This window comes from Perca flavescens, chromosome 15 (genome assembly GCF_004354835.1).
Source record: "Perca flavescens isolate YP-PL-M2 chromosome 15, PFLA_1.0, whole genome shotgun sequence".
Lineage (NCBI taxonomy): Eukaryota > Metazoa > Chordata > Actinopteri > Perciformes > Percidae > Perca > Perca flavescens.
In genome coordinates, this window is record NC_041345.1 from 26,692,345 (window position 1) to 26,715,681 (window position 23,337).

The 23,337-nt window shown below is 39.2% G+C and overlaps 1 protein-coding gene across 1 annotated transcript in view; it reads right to left on the minus strand.

The window, feature by feature from the left end:
• Positions 1-16,314: 16,314 nt before the first annotated feature.
• The window catches only part of LOC114570202 (calcium-binding mitochondrial carrier protein SCaMC-3), a 21,031-nt gene continuing 14,008 nt past the window's right edge, over positions 16,315-23,337 (minus strand). The window contains exons 6-10 of the mRNA XM_028600456.1: positions 23,084-23,236; positions 20,673-20,786; positions 19,012-19,179; positions 18,133-18,283; positions 16,315-18,033 (exon numbers count right to left, since the gene is read on the minus strand). Coding sequence (XP_028456257.1) covers positions 17,852-18,033; positions 18,133-18,283; positions 19,012-19,179; positions 20,673-20,786; positions 23,084-23,236 — 768 coding nt within the window. The 3' untranslated portion in view covers positions 16,315-17,851. The remainder of the gene's footprint in view (positions 18,034-18,132; positions 18,284-19,011; positions 19,180-20,672; positions 20,787-23,083; positions 23,237-23,337) is intronic.

A 23,337-nucleotide genomic window follows, 5' to 3' on the forward strand; every position in this document is an offset into this window, starting at 1 on the left:
GACATTTAAGCCTTTATTTTAAAATCCTTCATCAGAATGCTCCAAAATGCACAGGGACATTAAGGGATGTGTATACTATCACCCTGGGGTGAAATCAGTCTGGCTAATATGGAGGTTTGGTTTTTAGAGCAGCCTGAATAAGACTTACAATATGGCTTTTTTAAGCAGCCTCAAACAGAGTTGAAATATAGCTTTAAGTTGACATTTAAGCCTTTAATTTTAAAATCCTTCATCAGAATGCTCCAAAAATGCACAGGGACATTAAGGGATGTGTATACTATCACCCTGGGGTGAAATGAGTCTGGCTAATATGGAGGTTTGGTTTTTAGAGCAGCCTGAATAAGACTTACAATATGGCTTTAAATAGCAGCCTCAAACAGAGTTGAAATATAGCTTTAAATATGACATTTTTGGTTTTTAGAGCCTTTATTTTTAAAATCCTTCATCAGAATGTCCATTTAAGCACATCAGAATGAAAATGCATTAACATTAAGGATGTGTATATACTATCACCCTGGGGTGAAATCAGTCTGGCTAATATGGAGGTTTGGTTTTTAGAGCAGCCTGAATAAGACTTACAATATGGCTTTAAATAGCAGCCTCAAACAGAGTTGAAATATAGCTTTAAGTTGACATTTAAGCCTTTAATTTTAAAATCCTTCATCAGAATGCTCCAAAAATGCACAGGGACATTAAGGGATGTGTATACTATCACCCTGGGGTGAAATCAGTCTGGCTAATATGGAGGTTTGGTTTTTAGAGCAGCCTGAATAAGACTTACAATATGGCTTTAAATAGCAGCCTCAAACAGAGTTGAAATATAGCTTTAAGTTGACATTTAAGCCTTTCATCAGAATGCTCCAAAAATGCACAGGGACATTAAGGGATGTGTATACTATCACCCTGGGGTGAAATCAGTCTGGCTAATATGGAGGTTTGGTTTTTTTAGAGCAGCCTGAATAAGACTTACAATATGGCTTTAAATAGCAGCAGCTCAAACAGAGTTGAAATATAGCTTTAAGTTGACATTTAAGCCTGTATTTTTAAAATCCTTCATCAGAATGCTCCAAAAATGCACAGGGACATTAAGGGATGTGTATACTATCACCCTGGGGTGAAATCAGTCTGGCTAATATGGAGGTTTGGTTTTTAGAGCAGCCTGAATAAGACTTTAAATATGGCTTTAAATAGCAGCCTCAAACAGAGTTGAAATAGCAGCCTCAAACAGAGTTGAAATATAGCTTTAAGACATTTAAGCCTTTATTTTTAAAAATCCTTCATCAGAATGCTCCAAAAATGCACAGGGACATTAAGGGATGTGTATACTATCACCCTGGGGTGAAATCAGTCTGGCTAATATGGAGGTTTGGTTTTTAGAGCAGCCTGAATAAGACTTACAATATGGCTTTAAATAGCAGCCTCAAACAGAGTTGAAATATAGCTTTAAGTTGACATTTAAGCCTTTATTTTTAAAATCCTTCATCAGAATGCTCCAAAAAATGCACAGGGACATTAAGGGATGTGTATACTATCACCCTGGGGTGAAATCAGTCTGGCTAATATGGAGGTTTGGTTTTTAGAGCAGCCTGAATAAGACTTACAATATGGCTTTAAATAGCAGCCTCAAACAGAGTTGAAATATAGCTTTAAGTTGACATTTAAGCCTTTATTTTTAAAAACATTTAAGCCTTCATCAGAATGCATCAGAATGCTCCAAAATGCACAGGGACATTAAGGGATGTGTATACTATCACCCTGGGGTGAAATCAGTCTGGCTAATATGGAGGTTTGGTTTTTAGAGCAGCCTGAATAAGACTTACAATATGGCTTTAAATAGCAGCCTCAAACAGAGTTGAAATATAGCTTTAAGTTGACATTTAAGCCTTTATTTTTTAAAAAATTCATCAGAATGCTCCAAAAATGCACAGGGACATTAAGGGATGTGTATACTATCACCCTGGGGTGAAATCAGTCTGGCTAATATGGAGGTTTGGTTTTTAGAGCAGCCTGAATAAGACTTACAATATGGCTTTAAATAGCAGCCTCAAACAGAGTTGAAATATAGCTTTAAGTTGACATTTAAGCCTTTATTTTTAAAATCCTTCATCAGAATGCTCCAAAAATGCACAGGGACATTAAGGGATGTGTATACTATCACCCTGGGGTGAAATCAGTCTGGCTAATATGGAGGTTTGGTTTTTAGAGCAGCCTGAATAAGACTTACAATATGGCTTTAAATAGCAGCCTCAAAAGAGTTGAAATATAGCTTTAAGTTGACATTTTAAGCCTTTTTAAGCCTTTATTTTAAAATCCTTCATCAGAATGCTCCAAAAATGCACAGGGACATTAAGGGATGTGTATACTATCACCCTGGGGTGAAATCAGTCTGGCTAATATGGAGGTTTGGTTTTTAGAGCAGCCTGAATAAGACTTACAATATGGCTTTAAATAGCAGCCTCAAACAGAGTTGAAATATAATATTTTTAAGTTGACATTTAAGCCTTTATTTTTAAAATCCTTCATCAGAATGCTCCAGAATGCTCCAAATGCACAGGGACATTAAGGGATGTGTATACTATCACCCTGGGGTGAAATCAGTCTGGCTAATATGGAGGTTTGGTTTTTAGAGCAGCCTGAATAAGACTTACAATATGGCTTTAAATAGCAGCCTCAAACAGAGTTGAAATATAGCTTTAAGTTGACATTTAAGCCTTTTTTTTTTTAAATCCTTCATCAGAATGCTCCGAAAATGCACAGGGACATTAAGGGATGTGTATACTATCACCCTGGTGTGAAATCAGTCTGGCTAATATGGAGGTTTGGTTTTTTTAGAGCAGCCTGAATAAGACTTACAATATGGCTTTAAATAGCTGCCTCAAACAGAGTTGAAATATAGCTTTAAGTTGACATTTAAGCCTTTAATTTTTAAAGACTCCTTCATCAGAATGCTTTAAGTTGACATTTAAGAAAATGCTCAAAATGCACAGGGACATTAAGGGATGTGTATACTATCACCCTGGGGTGAAATCAGTCTGGCTAATATGGAGGTTTGGTTTTTAGAGCAGCCTGAATAAGACTTACAATACAATATGGCTTTAAATAGCAGCCTCAAACAGAGTTGAAATATAGCTTTAAGTTGACATTTAAGCCTTTAATTTTTAAAAATCCTTCATCAGAATGCTCCAAAAATGCACAGGGACATTAAGGGATGTGTATACTATCACCCTGGGGTGAAATCAGTCTGGCTAATATGGAGGTTTGGTTTTTAGAGCAGCCTGAATAAGACTTACAATATGGCTTTAAATAGCAGCCTCAAACAGAGTTGAAATATAGCTTTAAGTTGACATTTAAGCCTTTAATTTTAAAATCCTTCATCAGAATGCTCCAAAAATGCACAGGGACATTAAGGGATGTGTATACTATCACCCTGGGGTGAAATGAGTCTGGCTAATATGGAGGTTTGGTTTTTAGAGCAGCCTGAATAAGACTTACAATATGGCTTTAAATAGCAGCCTCAAACAGAGTTGAAATATAGCTTTAAGTGGACATTTAAGCCTTTAATTTTAAAATTTAAAAATCTTCATCAGAATGCTCCGAAAATGCACAGCGACATTAATGGATGTGTATACTATCACCATGGCGTGAAATCAGTCTGGCTAATACGGAGGTTTGGTTTTTTCGAGCAGCCTGAAGAAGACTTACAATATGGCTTTAAATAGCAGCCTCAAACAGAGTTGAAATATAGCTTTAAGTTGACATTTAAGCCATTATTTTAAAAAAATCCTTCATCAGAATGCTCCAAAAATGCACAGGGACATTAAGGGATGTGTATACTATCACCCTGGGGTGAAATCAGTCTGGCTAATATGGAGGTTTGGTTTTTAGAGCAGCCTGAATAAGACTTACAATATGGCTTTAAATAGCAGCCTCAAACAGAGTTGAAATATAGCTTTAAGTTGACATTTAAGCCTTTATTTTTAAAATCCTTCATCAGAATGCTCCGAAAATGCACAGGGACATTAAGGGATGTGTAGACTATCCCCCCTGGGGTGAAATCAGTCTGGCTAATATGGAGGTTTGGTTTTTAGAGCAGCCTGAATAAGACTTACAATATGGCTTTAAATAGCAGCCTCAAACAGAGTTGAAATATAGCTTTAAGTTGACATTTAAGCCTTTATTTTTAAAATCCTTCATCAGAATGCTCCAAAATGCACAGGGACATTAAGGGATGTGTATACTATCACCCTGGGGTGAAATCAGTCTGGCTAATATGGAGGTTTGGTTTTTAGAGCAGCCTGAATAAGACTTACAATATGGCTTTAAATAGCAGCCTCAAACAGAGTTGAAATATAGCTTTAAGTTGACATTTAAGCCTTTAATTTTTAAAAATTTACTTCATCAGAATCAGAATGCTCATTTAAGCCTTTATTTTTAAAAATGCTTCATCAGGGACATTAAATGCACAGGGACATTAAGGGATGTATACTATCACCCTGGGGGGGAAATCAGTCTGGCTAATATGGAGGTTTGGTTTTTAGAGCAGCCTGAATAAGACTTACAATATGGCTTTAAATAGCAGCCTCAAACAGAGTTGAAATATAGCTTTAAGTTGACATTTAAGCCTTTATTTTTAAATCCTTCATCAGAATGCTCCAAAAATGCACAGGGACATTAAGGGATGTGTATACTATCACCCTGGGGTGAAATCAGTCTGGCTAATATGGAGGTTTGGTTTTTAGAGCAGCCTGAATAAGACTTACAATATGGCTTTAAATAGCAGCCTCAAACAGAGTTGAAATATAGCTTTAAGTTGACATTTAAGCCTTTAATTTTTTTTTCCTTCATCAGAATGCTCCAAAAATGCACAGGGACATTAAGGGATGTGTATACTATCACCCTGGGGTGAAATCAGTCTGGCTAATATGGAGGTTTGGTTTTTTTTAGAGCAGCCTGAATAAGACTTACAATATGGCTTTAAATAGCAGCCTCAAACAGAGTTGAAATATAGCTTTAAGTTGACATTTAAGCCTTTAATTTTAAAATCCTTCATCAGAATGCTCCAAAAAATGCACAGGGACATTAAGGGATGTGTATACTTTATCACCCTTGAAATATAGGGACATTTAAGAAAAATCAATGCTCCAAAAAATGCACAGGGACATTAAGGGATGTGTATACTATCACCCTGGGGTGAAATCAGTCTGGCTAATATGGAGGTTTGGTTTTTAGAGCAGCCTGAATAAGACTTACAATATGGCTTTAAATAGCAGCCTCAAAACAGAGTTGAAATATAGCTTTAAGTTGACATTTAAGCCTTTATTTTTAAAATCCTTCATCAGAATGCTCCAAAAATGCACAGGGACATTAAGGGATGTGTATACTATCACCCTGGGGTGAAATCAGTCTGGCTAATATGGAGGTTTGGTTTTTAGAGCAGCCTGAATAAGACTTACAATATGGCTTTAAATAGCAGCCTCAAACAGAGTTGAAATATAGCTTTAAGTGGACATTTAAGCCTTTATTTTTAAAATCCTTCATCAGAATGCTCCAAAAATGCACAGGGACATTAAGGGATGTGTATACTATCACCCTGGGGTGAAATCAGTCTGGCTAATATGGAGGTTTGGTTTTTAGAGCAGCCTGAATAAGACTTACAATATGGCTTTAAATAGCAGCCTCAAACAGAGTTGAAATATAGCTTTTAAGTTGACATTTAAGCCTTTATTTTTATTTTTCATCAGAATGCTCCAAAATCCTTCATCAGAAAGTGTATACTATCACCCTGGCAATATAAGTTGCCTATTGTTCAGCGTTCATGTGCTCGTTTTGGATCCTTCAAGAGAGGTCTCAAGACTAATCTGTTGATCTTACACTTAAATAATTCATTCATTCTTAGAGTTATGATTTGTATATTCATGGTATTTCTATTATTTTTTATTATTGATATTTGATACTGTATTGCCATTATTGTTATTACTATTTTGCTTAATATTGGCTTAGCAACTTTAAAAACTGTTTACTGTTAATTTTAACTATTGTAAGATTCATATTTTGTCTCTTTGGACACAAGTGTCTTCTAAATACAATAACCATAACCATTCCCAAAAGCTACAATAAAGCTGAGCGTAGAACAGTATATGCCCTGGAAAAGAGCACCAATACAAGAAAAGCTAATTAAGCCATTCAAGGAACACTGATTTTGTAGATCACACAGACTTTTCAGCTAACCAACGGCTGGCATTTTCAATGTAAGCTTAAGCAGTTAGGTTCTGGGAACCAAAAATTGTTACCTGGGTGATGGTGAAGATCCAGTGAAGAAGATGGTGATGATGAAGATGAAACCCAGGAGGCACCACGGTGACTTGAGCAGCACATTTCTGTCTCAAGTAGAGTCTAACCAAAAAAACAGTCTGCACAAAACGTGCAGAATAATCACTCAGTTACCCATAGTAACAGTTCACTTGTGTTTCTCCTCAGGATACAAATATTACACATTTTAACCACATTTCACTTAAACATTTTATCTTAAACTCAATGTTATTTGTCCATCTTAATTGACTAGCTTACAGAAAACATAGCAGTCACAACAAAAGGACGGAAAATACACGTGTTTGTAGCTGAATTAACCGCTAAGATAACATTTTCCTAAATGTACAATTTCAATATTAACCATACCCTTTGTATCTTCATCAGGTTAGTAGCTAATTCCGACTGGTTTTAAAAACACAAATCAAGCAACAATTCTCAAGGTTAACAACACCGACAGTGCTAAATTGCTGTTATCTAGTAGCTAAGCTAACTCACCGGAATATTCAACTCACACGCCGTTTGTACGGGGTCGGCAGCAGTTTTCTACTTTAATCAAAGTGGTTAGACCATTTCAACTACACAAGAGATACCTGCTGGTGCTACTATTGTGTTCACGTTATCTCGGTAGGGGCTGGGCCAAGAGCGTAAAGTTTTTAAAGATTTTATTTATCGTATGAGTAAACTATTTCATTTATTTTTATTTCATTTTTGTTTACATTTATATTTCTGGAATTTTGATAGGGGCGGCGCCCCAGCGCCCTCTATTGACAAGCCGCCACCAATAACCTTTCAGCATGCATAATTCATTGTGTACTCTTTTCTTTTGAAAGGTAGCCTACTTATTTGTACTCAGCTGGAGTCATGTTTGTACCTTTGATGGTACATTTGTGAAATTTGTACCTTAAAGAACTTAATTGTACCGTCACTGTACCTTTATTTCTGAGAGTGTACAGTGATATAACACACATATTGGACCATTCTGATGTAGGATTTTAAAATTAAAGGCATTGAAAATGTCCAGTTAAAGCTATATTGTAAATCTTTTTCAGGTTTCTACACTCAAGGCGGGGTTGTGCACTTTAAATAGTTTTTTAATGTTCAGTTTACTTAAAATAAATGTCTTTGTTAGGTCACTTTGTAGAGGTAACTCTTTAAGGCTGCTAATTAAAGCCATATTTTAACTATTTTTCAGGCTGCTAACTAAAGCTATAGTTTAACTCTTTTTCAGGCTTTTCTAAAAATGAAACCCCCTGTTTAGCCATACTCATTTCACCTCAGGGTGATAGTAGCCTACACCTTCTTTCAGCGTTTTTGTTGCTTTTTTTTCTATGATGGCTGAGGTACTTTTTTGCAGACTTTATGTCGACCAAATCGTAAGTGAGAGTGCTATGTGAGACATGCAATAATACAGTCAATATATTAGACTTTTTCTTTTAAATAAAAGCATGTCAGTAAACTCTACTCTACTATGTATGGCCCTTGATGTGATTAATTTGGTTGGTCTATAGTGAACACTAATGTAGCTCAGCATAAATTCAGACAGGGAGACTTCTATTACGTGGCTTCTCTCCCTTTCACTGATCAGCTGGGTGGTGGGTGTTACAGTTCTGTATACCAATTAGGAGCGGGCACTTAGGTTCTGACCAATCACAGCTGACTACCGTGTTTTAAAGCTGTTCTCTGCCAGTTGTTTTTCAGACTATAGTGCGACCCGCCTCCTCCCCTTCCACCTCCAGGCCTTTTAGACGGTGTTCTCGGTCTTCTCCCAGCTGTCGGCTTGTGTTTCGTCTTCGGCTTTTTCTCGCCATCACCAGTGTCTGGTTTCCATTGGGGGATGTTTGGTTTTCCTTAACCAATCCATTTGCATAGATACCCCTTAACAATGGAGACTAATCTCCAAACAACTTGTGTTTGTACAACAAAGTCTCTCCTGATTGAATTGGTGTTGGCACTAAAACCACAGCAAGGCCACCAGTCTGGAGCACTGAAGTATCTGTGAATATGGTGATAACAGCATCACAGCACAAACAAAGCTATAGAAGTTGACAAGCCGATGGTGTATGCAGACACTGGTTAGTCAGCATCTGTTACATTCAGACACTCTGATCACATGACTTCTAATTAGAGCTGTAATCGGGCCTTAAAAGTTAGGTCCTACAAGGCCCAAACCCGACAGAAGTCAACCCAAGCCCGACAAGTAGCCTACATTTCGATTGACAGCTTTTCAAAAATTATTAAAATGTGCGCACGCACACAGCTCTTTTGCCAAGAATGAGTAATTTCTACTTTTTTAACATCATGTATTCATGACTAACATAGGCTATAAGCCACTTTGAAGTTGGAACAAAGAAATAAAATAAGTCCTCCAGAGGTCAGCCTCCGTTTCACCTCCTCAGCATCCATTTTTGCGCTAATTGAAACACATCACCTGACCGCTCATTTACCTCGCAAGCTCAAGCCCGAGCCCGGCCAGAGCCTGTGTAAAATTATAGAAATTAAGACCGAACCCGACCGAGCCCGTCGGCTCGGGCAAAGATCTTCAGCTCTACTTCAGATAACAGTTTAATGCAATCCCAGTGTCACTTATATTAAAAGTAGTGAAAGTGCAAAATGAAAAAAACCGACACTTAAAACATATCTTTATTTTCATTTCCTTTAAAGCCTTCTGGACAGATACAGTTCACCTCAGTCATAAATCTTTCAGTCATCAAATTGTTGTTAAGTATCAAAGTCATGTTGGATGTGGTACTGTGTAGTATCATTCTGTTCTTAACACTCATGTGATTGGAGGGGTGGAACAGGAGCGATGCACATATCACTTAGTTGTACATGATTTCTGATCAATAAAGTTCTTCTTAAACAGTTTACCCTTATTGCAAAAGGTGCTTTTGGAGTTTGATGTGTGTAGGGCTCTTTTTTGTTGTTCTTATTTTTCACAAATAATTCAAAACGTAAATAATTGCATTAAAATGATTAATTTTAAAACCCACTGCACTGCAAACATCATGTAGTTACCATTTATTTGTATCATTTCTTGTTTTTCTTATTACTCTGGCACATAACCAGCAGCTCATCTGCATTTTATTACATGTTTGAAATAAATCAATAAATCATTATATTTGTCTCTTTACTTTTCATTAGTGGATTAGTGCTGCAGCAGAAAATATAACAACCTTTAGATTTTCTCTTTTAGAGAGATCTGGAGCAGTGTAGTTTTAAGATCACTAGTGTGAACTGAGTATACAATTATTACAAATAATGTTGTCAGCCATGACTAAGAAATGCAACTATAAAAATTCTTTTTATGTACAGTCTGCAAATTAAATTTGTAGGCTGTAGATAATTCATTTCTATATTATGAGCCAATTCAATGAAGCAAATATGTATCCATCGTAAACACCTCGATATGTGGGACAAACGTGTCAGCTATGTTGCACATTTATTATTATTATTTATTACATTTATATAGCTCTTTATCATACCATACCATAGCGCATTTGGGGGGGGGTTGGGACTGCTCTCTAACACTACTAATGTGTAGCACCCACCTGGGTGATGCATGGCAGCCATACAACGCCTTACGACGCCAGAACGCTCACCACACATCAGCTAGTTAGGGAGGGAGAGGGGAACATATTTTTAGTGGTGGGGGAAACCGGAGAACCCGGAGAAAACCCACGCAGACACGGGGAGAACATGCAAACTCCACACAGAAAGGCCTGCATTTGAACCCAGAACCTTCTTGCTGTGAGGCCACAGCACTAACCACTGGGCCACCGTGCTGCCCGATTTCAACATGTGATTTAAACATGTATTTAAAGCTGCACCAATCAATATTTGTCATATTCACAATGGATGGATTGTAATGTAAAAGGTGAGACTTGTAGTGATAAACCCACACAGAATGATCACCATGTCTGCAGAGCTTTTAGTAGCAGCTGTTTCCAGGGAAAACGCTCTGATAAAGCCACAGAACACTAGCTGCTCAGCAGCAAACAAAACACAGACCTAGGCTGCGTTTCATTGGTGTCTCAACATGCCCTCCTTCACTTCCCCTCAGCCATTGGTATGACGTCATAGCATATGTTGCACGGAAGCCACATGGAGAGCAGAGGGAAAGTGGGCGGGGCAGGAGCGGAGGAGTGAAATGGAACACACACACCTTTTTTCACTTTCAGCCCAAACTATATGGATCGACCGCCAGTTGTAGGCTTAGCGCTACTGCCCAAAGTGTGTTTTATTATCCATCTTTTTTTCTATTAATTATCACATTCTATCCCAGTTTTTATGATCATTCTATGTCTGCTGATGTCATGCAATGTCCTTATTGTACAGTATTTCTTGTATAAAAGGCGCAATACAAATATAATTTATAAAAAGTATTATTACTGCTTTGTACACATCATAAATACCTGCAGACTCTTTCAACGGGGCGCGCTAATCAGCTGCATGAGTTTCAGATTTAGAAAGTTTGTGATCTGTATCATGTTTAGGGGGTGGTACGGTCCATGAAAAAAAATTCCGAACCGCTCGGTCCGGAGAGTGTGTTCCGCACGTTCGACGCATGCGCAATGTAGCCTCGTGCCCGTCAGGTGCCCGTATGTGACCTTAGACAGCTGTGTTTCCCTTTCGCACGAAAGAAGAGGTGTGGACAAGTTACCAACAAAATGTACAGCGAAAGACCGTGCAAAACATTTAAGGCCGTCCTGCCAACCTGTATACATTTTAACATCAATTTACTGTAACGTTTTTTCACTCTAAAGTCGCTGAAGCGGCTGCAGTTTAGATCCTATTGGGTCTCTGCTGCAGGCGGAACTGCTCAGTTCTACCCGCGACTGACGCGCGCACACACACAAATACACACACACACGGTGGATGCAGGAAAAAACGGAGAGGAGACATATACAGGAGGACCTGACACCTATGCTCATTATTGTAAGTGCAATGATAAGTCCAATAAGTACTTTATCAAACCATGTCATACGGGACACACAGTCTGTTTTGTTTTGGTCTACCGTGCAAAGGATAGGAAATGAACTAACAATGTAAACTGTTTTTATGTTTAACATATTCTGACTTATTCAAAAGACGGAGCTTTAAGAGTTCCTCTTTTTCTTTGAAAGGATACATTTTTGTAAGAGCTACACTGAAGTTGGCAGTTCGATAAATGCAAGTTATTTCAATTGACATTCTGTAATATTTCAATCTTCATGTGCTAAAAAGGCACATAAGTTCCTGTAGATGGCAATACACATTCTCCTTTTTTTGCCAAATAAATGAAAAGCATTTTGAAATCATCAATGTCTTCCCTCTTGCTGTATCAAAATCTCACCTAGCTTTCCTCAGAGATGGTCCCAATAATGTGCTTAAAGTCAAGTCAAATTCAGTTTGTGCATGATTACATGATATAACTATATAATTATTTAACACTGTATCCTACATTGTGGATAATTAAGCTATATATCATATGCTGAAGTATATTTCTGGAGTGTTAAAGATTAAAAGAAAAAAATGACAAGAACCGTACAGAACCAAAAACCGTGACCCTAAAACCGTGATACGAACCGAACCGTGGGTTTTGTGAACTGTACCACCCCTAATCATGATTAATCTTCTTAATGCCTACGTTTCGCAAAAACAGAAGATCTTCCATGCATTTACAGATAATTACACATACAACTATCTAGTAATTAAAAATGCTGAAGTAAATATCAATTAACAGTAGTTATAATACATGTATTAGTAAAATATCAAGCTATCAATGAGGAAAATACAAAGTCTAATAGTATTTCTTCATCTTCTCCTTCTTTGGTGTCAGCAACAGGAGTTTTAGCGCTTGTACATGACCATGGCCACCTAACCATGGAGGGATTTTCTTGCACCAAATGCATAACTGCAATTCATTGTGGGTGATATCCACCTCTAGCCTGACAAGCCAGAGACATAGACAGTATATAAGAATGGACCAACAGATCCCGCTGCTCTGGACGGAGACCAGTGAAGGATATTAGAAGCACTTTTCCGGTGAGCGCTAGCGTTACTGCACAGCCTCCAACTGAGAGAGACGACGTAAATGTGACGTGAGCAACCTGTCTGAAAGTTGTAAGTCTTCTGATAGCTGTGCCAAGAGAAAAGGTTTGAGTTCTGAAGCGAAGCTTACCCCCTTGGTCAGACCCAAATCAAGATGTTGGCTTAATCCAAGGGGCAGGATAAACGGTTGTCTTTCAAAATTCCCACTGCACCCATTTGGACAGCGCTACAACCAATGAAGAAGGTAGAGCTAGTTGATAGATTAAACTTTTGCCGTATGCGGTCGGCAAAACTCTGAACACATCTTCCTTTTTTAAGAAAGACTTCAGTGCTGTTCTTTGTTCTTTTCTCAAAGAAAAGCTTAACTCCAAGTCTTACAGAGTCGCAGCCAAAGCAGATTCCAAAGCCATCTTCTTTGTTTTCAAGTAGCAGGGAATTCACGCGGAACCGTCGCAACTCTGCCATCCTTATGTTAAGCACGCCCACCGACTCTATACACGATGTGATTGGCCTGACTAGAGTTTGTTTTTTTTCAGCTCGCAAGCCGACGTAGAATTGCTGGAGGACCCTGGCTGCAAATTACGTTTGCTGCCGCTAGGGAGCGTCTAGATTTCAAGGCTACCTTAAGCACTCATTCTTTGAAAAGTACACAACAGGTGTCAAAAGGATGAAATTCTCATTCTGAAGGAAGGCATATTTATTTTAAACATACAGCAAGAAGGGGGCGCCCTGGTAGCTCACCTGGTAAAGCTCAGTTCTTACCGCAGCGGCCCAGGGTTCAAATCCGACCTGTCATTTGTTGCATGTCTCCCCCCTCTCTCTCCCCACTTTCCTGTCTGCAACTGTACTATCCATTAAAGGCCAAAATGCCCCAAAAATGATCTTAAAAACAAACAAACAAGAATCAGTCTTCATTGATTTGACTGCGCGTCGTCGCGTTGGAAAAAGTTAAACATAATTCAACTCTTGCAGCGGGCCAGCAAAGGAGCACAACCACAAAATTGTTAACAATCTATGTTCATTTCACTGGGACAAATACAATTGATTGATTGGGCCTTGAGAACTGAGTTATGACTGCAGTAAAAATGAATTAGTACAGCTTTAAAGATGACCATGTTAATAAAAGTGTAATGAGGATGTTGCAGTGTACAGATGGAAACAGCTGTATGCTGTCGACAAATCAGATACCACTGAACAATTAGAGCCCTGTCCTTTTTACAGTCTTACAGAATCATTCCATCACTGAGGCATGTAAAGTGCACATACACATTCATCATGTATCTGTTTTATAAAAACTAGTAAGCTCATTTTGTGTATTTATTTTTTTTTTTATCAAAGTCACACTACAACAGTTCTGTGTTTTGGGTTGAAAATAGCTCATGGAAGAAAAGGCAACACAGTCGTCGCATCCTTAAAGGCTTGGAAACGTGCACTCATGCTTTACAAATTTGTCAAAGTTATGCATGCAAGGCCCGAGCGGCAACAAGCTTCATCATCAAAGTACGCGTCGCAAGGGAGGAAAACTACTATGCAAATACTGGCATTCAAAGTGTATGGGAGTGTATCAGTACTCCCTTAACATGCTGCAGCATTTAAAAAAAAAAAAAAAAAAATCATACAGCGGTACACACTTAATCATTTCCCTCGGTTTTCTTAAATTTGCTGTTGATTTCATACTCTATATTCTGACACTGGCAGCTGAGGTTTAGGTTTTTGGCTGAAGACTGAAGCTCCAGTGCAGGGAACAGGGTATAGAAAGTAGTTCAATTTGAGTTTACAAAATACATTACAAGTCTGAAAATCAGATGGTTTGGAATATTTGGGATGACCATAATGCACACACAACACACACTGGCCTCTAGTTCCATGGCAGAAAACAGCAGCAGCAGTATGTGTTCACACGGGCTTCAATCTGGAAATTTTAGACTCTGGAGAGAACGCACAGATGTTATGCTGATATGATTCATTATAAATTCCCTGCTGAATATCTCAAACAGAACAAATTATACTATAGGATGTGATAAATTACAACTGAGCTCGAGTTTAACATAAAACGTTTATTCTTGACCTTAGAAATATTAGTTTGGACAAAATAATCCCAACTCAAGGTATACTTAGGGACTGTACAAAAAGACTTTGGTAATCTTATATTTCTATCAAAAGAAAGGGCAAAAAGAGGCAAATGGTCAAATGGACCCTCTTCTTGACTGGAAAAATACTGCAATACTCTCCTCCCAATATCCCAAAAGAACGAATTTACAGCCAACTTAACTTTAAGAGCCAATTCCTTGGTATAAATAGGAATCAATCTTTGGTTCCTCAGGTGCAACTCGGGAGTACGTACAGTTTTTGACACACACACACACACACACACACACACACACACACACACACACACACACACACACACACACACACACACACACACACACACACACACACACTCAATGGCTTAAAGACTGGGCTTAGCCTCTACAATACAAACATTGTGAATATTCCAGCCACCCTTTATTTTTTCAGTAAAGAAGTTCTGGTTAGCTGACCATCCTCCTTTTCTGACCACTGTGCTCCAAATAATACAATATTTAAACAATAATAATTGTTCCACAGTCAGTTACCAGCTTTTTCAGCTGCATGACGCAGTCTTCATCAGCATGCAGAATTTTCTCAGTTGTACAAGTTGTGTGATATGGTTGAAAGCTCCAGAAAATAAATAAGTAGAGTTTGAGTTGGATTATTTTTTTGTCCAAATTACAAATTCTACAATTACAAGGTTTAAGAATGAACTTTGATGCTTAAAGATTGAAGATAAACATAACTTTTGTTTATTTACAAAAAATCTCCAGAGGCCACCTTTACCATGTCAGCCAGCATGGACAAGAAGTTCTCTTTTAAAGGTGCTGTAGGTAGGATTGCGAAGATCCAGGACTTAGCCAAAAAAATTTAACATTGACAACTTCTCAGTCCTTCCCCCCTCTCTGCTAAAGCTCAAAACAGTCTCCTAAGCCCCTCCCCCCACAAGGGAGAATGAATGCGTGTGCCTGAGCAGTGATTGACACCCAGTTAGACACCCCCCCCCCTGGCCCTGATTGGTGCATCTGAACAGGGAGCGGTGGATTTTTGCAAATCGCACTACAGGCTATAGGTGGTGCCAGAGGAGCTGGATTTTTTTTTTTTTATTACCTGCTTTATGTAGTTCTACTGGAACATAGGGTCAGTTTCAGCAAATATGACAGAAAGTTAGTTTTATAAGTCTTACCTACTGCACATTTAATTAGCTCCAAGTTTTCAGTCTCATGTGCTGGCTTTGCAGATACCGCCGTACTACGCTGCCATGAAACTGGAGTCCACTTACTTACAGCTCATACCACGGGTCACAATTACACAGCACATTAAAGGTTTTTTCCTAGAAAAGTCCTCTGAGTAGATCTCTCACTGTGTCATAGCCCTTCCATGGATTATAATGTCCTTCATGGTTTGGTAACACTGTGTTTCTCCAGGGTAAACAGTCTGCTGAGCAGAAAACTACAGTGTACTGCAATGACAGTAGAAAGGAAGGGGAATGTATTGTGCATGTACCTGAGGCCATATTCAGGAAGAATTTGATCTCACCACGACAACTTCTCCAAAGAGCCAATACAATTGACTTGCTAAGAGTTTCTTCTTCAGACTATGTCTGAAGCTGCTGAGTGGAACCTTCCTCCCCATCCCCGCCCAGTCTCAGCACAATCATCAGACACCACCAGTGTCTGGACTCCATGGGGGGGGCAACTGGCAGCATCAGATGGCCTCCCACCAAGAATCAGGGTCTGTCTGAGGTTTCTGTCTGTTTAAAGATAATTTTTTGGCCATTTTAGGCCTTTCCTTCCTGAGGACAGATGAAGATGTGAAAGGGGAGAGAGAGGGGGAATGACATGCAGCAAAGGGCCGCAGGTCGGAGTCGAACCTGCGCCCGCTGCATTGAGGAGTAAACCTCTATATAAGTGCACCTGATCTACCAACTGAGCCAACCCAGCCACGTTTCTGTCGGTTTAAAGGAAGATTTTCCTCGCCACTGTCACACCAAATGCTTGCTCTTCGGTGGAATTGTTGTGTCTTTGAAAGTTATAGAGTGTGGTCTAGACCTTCTCTATCTGTAAAGTGTCCTGAGATAACTCCTGTTATGATGTGACACTATGAATACAATAAAATAGAAATTGAATTCATCTCGATGCTGCTCAGGACACAAATCTCCCTGTAGAGTCTAAGAGCCAAAGACTTTCTGCCAAGACTTAATGATCACATATCATCGGTTATAATAAACATTGATCATTACTTCATTGATTTGTCTCTCCTGATTGAAATCAATTCATACGTCTGCTTGTGTGGAGGTGTATGCTTCAGGGAACTTCAACCAGTAAAGTTCGCTCCTGCCTCGTTTCACTTGGTGTGGTTTCTCTGGTTGCCATGGTTACATGGTGAGCCGTGGGTGGCCATTTAAAAAGAAAGTCAGTCAGTAGCTGTTTTCCCAGCGGTAGCTCTCCTTGCTGCTCCCACCAACCAAACAAACAGAGGCAGCAGTGGCAACCTCTCAATAAAGAGACATTGGAAGTTTCAAACGTTTGCCAAATAACTGCCAGTTAGAAGCTACTCTCAGCCTTCAAGCCTCTGAAAACTTATTTTCTCTCTCAGCTTGCTACTCTGAATGATGGATTCCAACATTAACACAACATTTCTGCCAAAGTGCCAACTCTTTTGGTCACTTCAAATGACAACTTCTCTGCATGTTTTCGCCTGTGCTCTTCTCATGGTTGAAAGTGCAATGCCATGTACTTCTGAGCACCAATTAGAATTTAGCAACATTTAAAATCAAAAGCTGGTGACAGTTTGTGGGTTTGCTTATGTAGCTTAGTTTTGGACTGGTAAACTCCATGCACAATAAAATAATCCAGAGGGCTCCAGCAAAAACAAGGTTGTCTGACTTTCCCGCAACCCTGCGTAATGTCAGCGGGTAATTCACCGCTTTGGCCCATCAGGTAAATGCAAGGACAAATTCCTGGTAGATAACTTTGTAACGGGTAGTTCTACTTTTTACCCTGGTATTCCAAAAGTCATATGACCTGTCCTAGTACTTCATAGTACTTAAAATGTCTCTATTGTTTGACTGTGCTTTGAACCAAGTAAAGACGCTTTTTTTTTGTATTATATGTATGTGGCATAATTCTTTCAGGGGGGAGCCACATTCACCTCTTCTCTTTACCCCAATTCCACAAATGAATATGATCTACCTGCAGACTACCCGCAAGCTACACAAGCTTGAACCTGACTGGGTCAACAGAAGGGGGAAGCATACAGCAGTACCATCTCAAATGGCTCTTTTACCCTCTCCTCGCCCTAGACTTCCTTTCTTTTTCATTGCGGTCTGAGGAGCTGTATCATTACTTCTCCTCCTCCTTCTTCATCCTTCTTCTTAAAAGCATAATGAAGCATTTTCTGTCCCTTTTTGTCATGAATCCCTCTGCTCCGTGTCAGTCTAGTAACCCACCCCGAGAACTTTCTTCATGTGCTCGTACACCACGTAGGAGATGCTGACAGCTGGAACCACTTTGAGGAAGTTGGGGGTGATGCCACGATACAGGCCCGGTACACCTTCATGGGATATGATGTATTTGAACTGGCCCACCATGGTCAGCTTGGGTTTACCCTCAGTCAGGGCTGAAAGAAGAGGCACAATTGAGGTTATTGCTGGATCATTGTTCATCCTCTGTATGTTTACAATATGTCTGAATCTACAGTAGGTTATGTATATCTCACCTTGCGCCTGCATACGTGTCCGAATGAGAGCGAGGGGATAGGATGCCAGCTGGCCGCAGGTGCTGGAGATGGTACCACAGCCCAGCAGGACCAAAACTCCTGGATCTGCTGAGTCTACACAGTACTTCTGGAGCCAGGCGTTCTTCAGAGTCTCCAAGCATGAGCCGTCAGAAAGAGTGAATAAGGGAGAAGAGTGAAAGAAAATAGGGTATACAGTAAGAGGAAAGAAAAAAGGAAAGGAGATGAGAGTCCTTATTAAAAAACAATCAATATATTCTTATATGCATTTCCTGTTAATTTGCCTTGACAAATAAGTATAATTGTATGTTCTTTTATGCTGCTGTAATGTTATTGGAAGAAAAATGGGAAAATAAGATTGCTTTTAACTGTGTTGGATTATAAGAGAGATGATTCACTTCTCCCTCTTAGGAAACATATTTAAAGCATAAGGCTGGGGACATTCTATATTGTTCTTACTATTATCTGTCATGAAAAGACCAAACCAACAATGAAGGTATCCTACTAACAAGTATTGTGTGTGTATCCAGCTATGTAGCCTGGTTTATTTTATTGAGCTCCATTTACATTTAGCCACTTCAAGTGTCTTGGGTGGATCAGAAGTCCATCCAAGAAGCAGTTGGATGGATTATATATATATATATATATATATATATATATATATATATATATATATATATATATATATATATATATATTAGTAGTTAATGGGGTGTATGTATATATATATATATATACATACACCCCATTAACTACCAATTCAAGGATATTCTGTAGTTAATTTGTGTAGTTCCCACCACGGTTCCCTTATTGCAGAAGAGTGGCTAAGTTACACGTAGAACATACTGTAATTTCACACACCTCATACACAGCCAAGTCAATGCCAGCATAGGGGATGATGCCCAGTGTATTTGGCAGGTAGCCCCTGTAGAAAGCCCGGACTCCCTCCGTCTTCATGATTTGTCTGGCACAATCAGCTACACCCGAGTATTGTCCCGTCTTCCTTAATGTAAGTCGAGTCTTCAGCACCTACCCAACGGAGGGGGACAGGGGAAGGTTGAAGGAGGTAAAAGAGTGAGGACAGATAGGAAAAAGAGATTATTCTTTAATTGGACATTGGACTTGTTTTTGTATTTATTTTATTTACAAAGAAATAGCATCAAGAGACCATTTTCCAACCATTCATTTTCTGCTGCTTATCTGGGTCTTGGTCATGGTAGCAGCGGGCTATGCAAGACATTGTTCTACTTAGCCAAGTCTTCCAACTTCTTCTGGATTTCCCAGAAAGCAATGGGTTATGTAATCCCTGCAGCATGTTTTGGGTCTCCCCCAGGGTCTTCTTCCATTTAGACATTTCCAGAAAGCCCTCCAGATTTCTAAAATCAACTCAACTGGAAACAGCAGGTTCTACTCTGAGCTCCTTCCAGATGTCCAGGCTCCACCCCCTGTCCCTAAAGGTGAGCCCAGACACCCAGCAGAAGAGAATCATTTTGGCCTTTTGTATCTGCGACCTCATTCTTTTCGGCACTACCCAGAGATGATGAGCGAGATGTGTGAGGGTTGGAACGTAAATCGACTGGTAAATTAAGAGCTGCGATTTCTAATGTCAATCCCCATTTATTTTGAGCTCAGTCATTTTTACTCCACCAAGGAGGTTATGTTTCGGTTTGGTTTGTCCGTTTGTGGGTTTGTTTGTCTAATAGCAGGATCACAGAAAAACTTCTGGCCCGATTTTCATGAAACTTGGTGGAAGGGTGTAGCATGGACCAGGAAGGAAAACGTTTGGGAGGGTATCCCAATCACTGGGCCGAGACACAAATCATTTTTCACTTTTGTTAACATGGCATTTCTGCTGCACTCGTGATGTCAGAATAATCTGAAAAATGAGTTTCTGACTGGGAAAATATACACTGCATTAACATTGTGAGAGAGGACATGGCCTTGATAGAGGTCTGCGCTCTCCAAGCGCCCTCCTAGTCTTTTTTATTGTTGCTTCTTATGATGATAGGTGCTGAAGAGTGACATGACGTGAACTGGAGTTTTGTTCTATAATGACACTCCTGTGCAGCATAACAACACTTGTAGAGTCTGGTTTGTATGCTTCATTATTATGCTGCTGCAGTACTTGCTTTGATTACAAGAAAACTACTCCTGTTTCACGTAGAACAGAATTCTGAAGACTACTATCAAAGCTTCAACATGTGAGACATCAGTGTCTTGATCATTAACACTCAGAATAGGATTCACTTAGAGTTTGTGCAGGGAAGCGATCACTATGTAAATAAAATGACCACATCAGAAAGCTATGTTATTCACAAAACCTGCACACTAAGTAGGAAGCCATTGGACCCCAATGCTTAAAGCGGCTCAGGGCATCCTTATTCCAATGAGAACATGATTTGCATTAAATTAAAAGTGAGTAAACAATGTTAAGCTCCAGAAACAGTCGCAAGAAATTTGAAAATTGGCCTTTCAGCCCTATCTTAATATGAACCTTCCAATTATACAAATTTCAAACTGACCTCCATGGGGTAGATGATGGTCTGGGCAGTAGCTCCTGCCAGAGATCCAGCAATGAACCTCTCTTGTACCCTTAAACTGCCGCCCTCTTTACTTCCTCGGATCAGCCACTTGATCTAGAGCAAGAGAAGGAACAGGAGGAGGGGAAGGCATAAGCAATGGGAGAAGAGGTTGGGCGGGCATAGAAGAGTAGTGGTCATATAATTCAACATGAGAGAACGCAAGTACAAAGGTATACGCAGAATTTGATGATAAATCATGTATGATTTGTTCACTTTCTTTGAGACAGAGGAACCATTATGATTGTCCCTAAATAACAATTATATTTTATTTGACGTTCCAACATGACCAAGGTTATAATCGTTAACGAAAACGAACGAAATAACGAAAACTAGATGGGAAAAAACATTGTCGTTAACTGAAATAAAAATAAAAACGAGGCATTACAAAAAAACGATAACTTAACTAAAACTGTAATGTCTGTTTGCAAAACTAACTAAAATGAAATAAAATTATCGAGTAAATGTCCTTAGTTTTCGTCTTTGTCAATGTCTTTCACAGAGCAAATAACGTTATATCTTTCAGAGTTGACATTTCCGACCTGTTTTATTCGGTCTATGCCGTAGACATATAGGTTCCGACTGGGAACCCAGAAATTCCGACATTCCACGTCAAATTGAACACAACATGTCCGAGTCCTATCTGATTATGACTGTGTCAGATAAAAGCAAGTGCCTCGCAGTGGAAGGTGGTAAAATCAGTGGACAATTCCCACGAATTTGAAAGTACATTTGAGAAGCGCGCTCAAGGAGGCTAACCTAGCTTACCTTAACAAGCAGTGACAGGGCAAGGAGAACGCAAAGCCCCCTTCCCCCGAAACAGAAGCTAATATAACCCCGGTACAGGGCGTGGATGTATGGGGCCAGGGCCAGGCAGCATGACGGAGACAACCGCAGGACAGAGAACACTACAGGAGGGCTTTCACCAGCGACCCGATAGCTGCTGGTTAGTAAATATGCATGAACACCAAAAGCGTGAGGAAGCGTGGGTTAATATGTGTGTGTTGATACTGGGATGTCTAGCTACACAACTGTGGGAGTCGACTGACTTCAAAAAGTTCGCCACTTTACTCGAACCAAAGTTCAAAACACCTGTTTATGTATGTCTTCTTTAGTCTGTTGGCTATTTAGGTTTTTTACTGACACAGTTACTAACACAGTTTGCACCTACTGCTGCGTCTTGTGTAGACTGTTTACATACAGTATCTCACAAAAGTGTTTTTTACATTTTAGTAAATATTTCATTATATCTTTTAATGGGACAACACTGAAGAAATTACACTTTGCTACAATAAAGTATGAAGTGTACAGCTTGTATAACAGTGTAAATGCACTGTCCCCTCAAAATAACTCAACATACAGCCATTAATGTCTAAACCGCTGGCAACAAAAGTCAGTCCACCCCTATGTTAAATTCCCATAGAGGCAGGCAGATGGTTATTTTTAAAGGCCAGTTATTTCATGGATCCAGGATACTATGCATCCTGATAAAGTTCCCTTGGCCTTTGGAATTAAAATAGCCCCACATCATCACATACTTTCACCATACCCCAACACATCATATACCTTCACCATACCTAGAGAGTGGCATGGGGTACTTTCCATAAAATCATCTCTCACTGCAAATCAAACCAGCTATTAGGCTAACTGACATAAAACCATGCCAATCTATGGTGAAGGGCATGTGATGATGTGGGGCTATTTTAATTTAACATAGGGGTGTACTCACTTTTGTTGCCAGCGGTTTAGACATTAATGGCTGTGTGTTGAGTTATTTTGAGAGGACAGCACATTAACACTGTTATACAAGCTGTACACAGTGTAATTTCGTCAGTATTGTCCCATTAAAAGATATAATGAAATATTTACAAACATGTGAGGGGTGTACTCACTTTTGTGAGATACTGTATTTGTGCTCATCATCATATGTACATTTTATGTACTGGTGTTATTGTTGAATAAATTGTGAATACATATTTCTAAAATTGTATGATGTTTTTGTTGAGTTATTATTACACAATACTTTTTTCTGACCTTTGTGAATCTTGCCCCCAATAAATAACCCATATTAGAAAAAAAGACTAAAACTAAGACTAAAACTAATAAAAATTAAACTAAAACCAAGCATTTTCAAAAAGTAAAAACTAAACTAAACTAGCAAAACCGCTTTAAAAACTAATTAAAACTAAACTGAATTTGAAAACAAAAAGTCAAAACGAAATAAAAATAAAAACTAATGAAAAATGCAAAACTATAATAACCTTGAACATGACACACTAGACAACAGCTAATCTATCTGCGGGCATATCCAAGCAGATGGATGTTCACTTTGAAATTTGATTAATTGCACTTACCTGTTCATAAGCCATAAACTTAATGGCAGATTCAGGGGCAATCTTTAGGACATTGATGCCATTTCCCCTCCAGAGTGAGACGACGCCTCCCTCCTGGACCATCCCCCTCAGTCCAGACCACAGATTAATCCCCCAAGATGTAGAGCCATGTACCTGGACACACAAAGACTGCCGGGTCAGTCATCTATATTACAACCTGTGCTTAGTTTGAAATGTTACCTTAGGCTGGTATATCCAACCATAGTAGGGTTTCT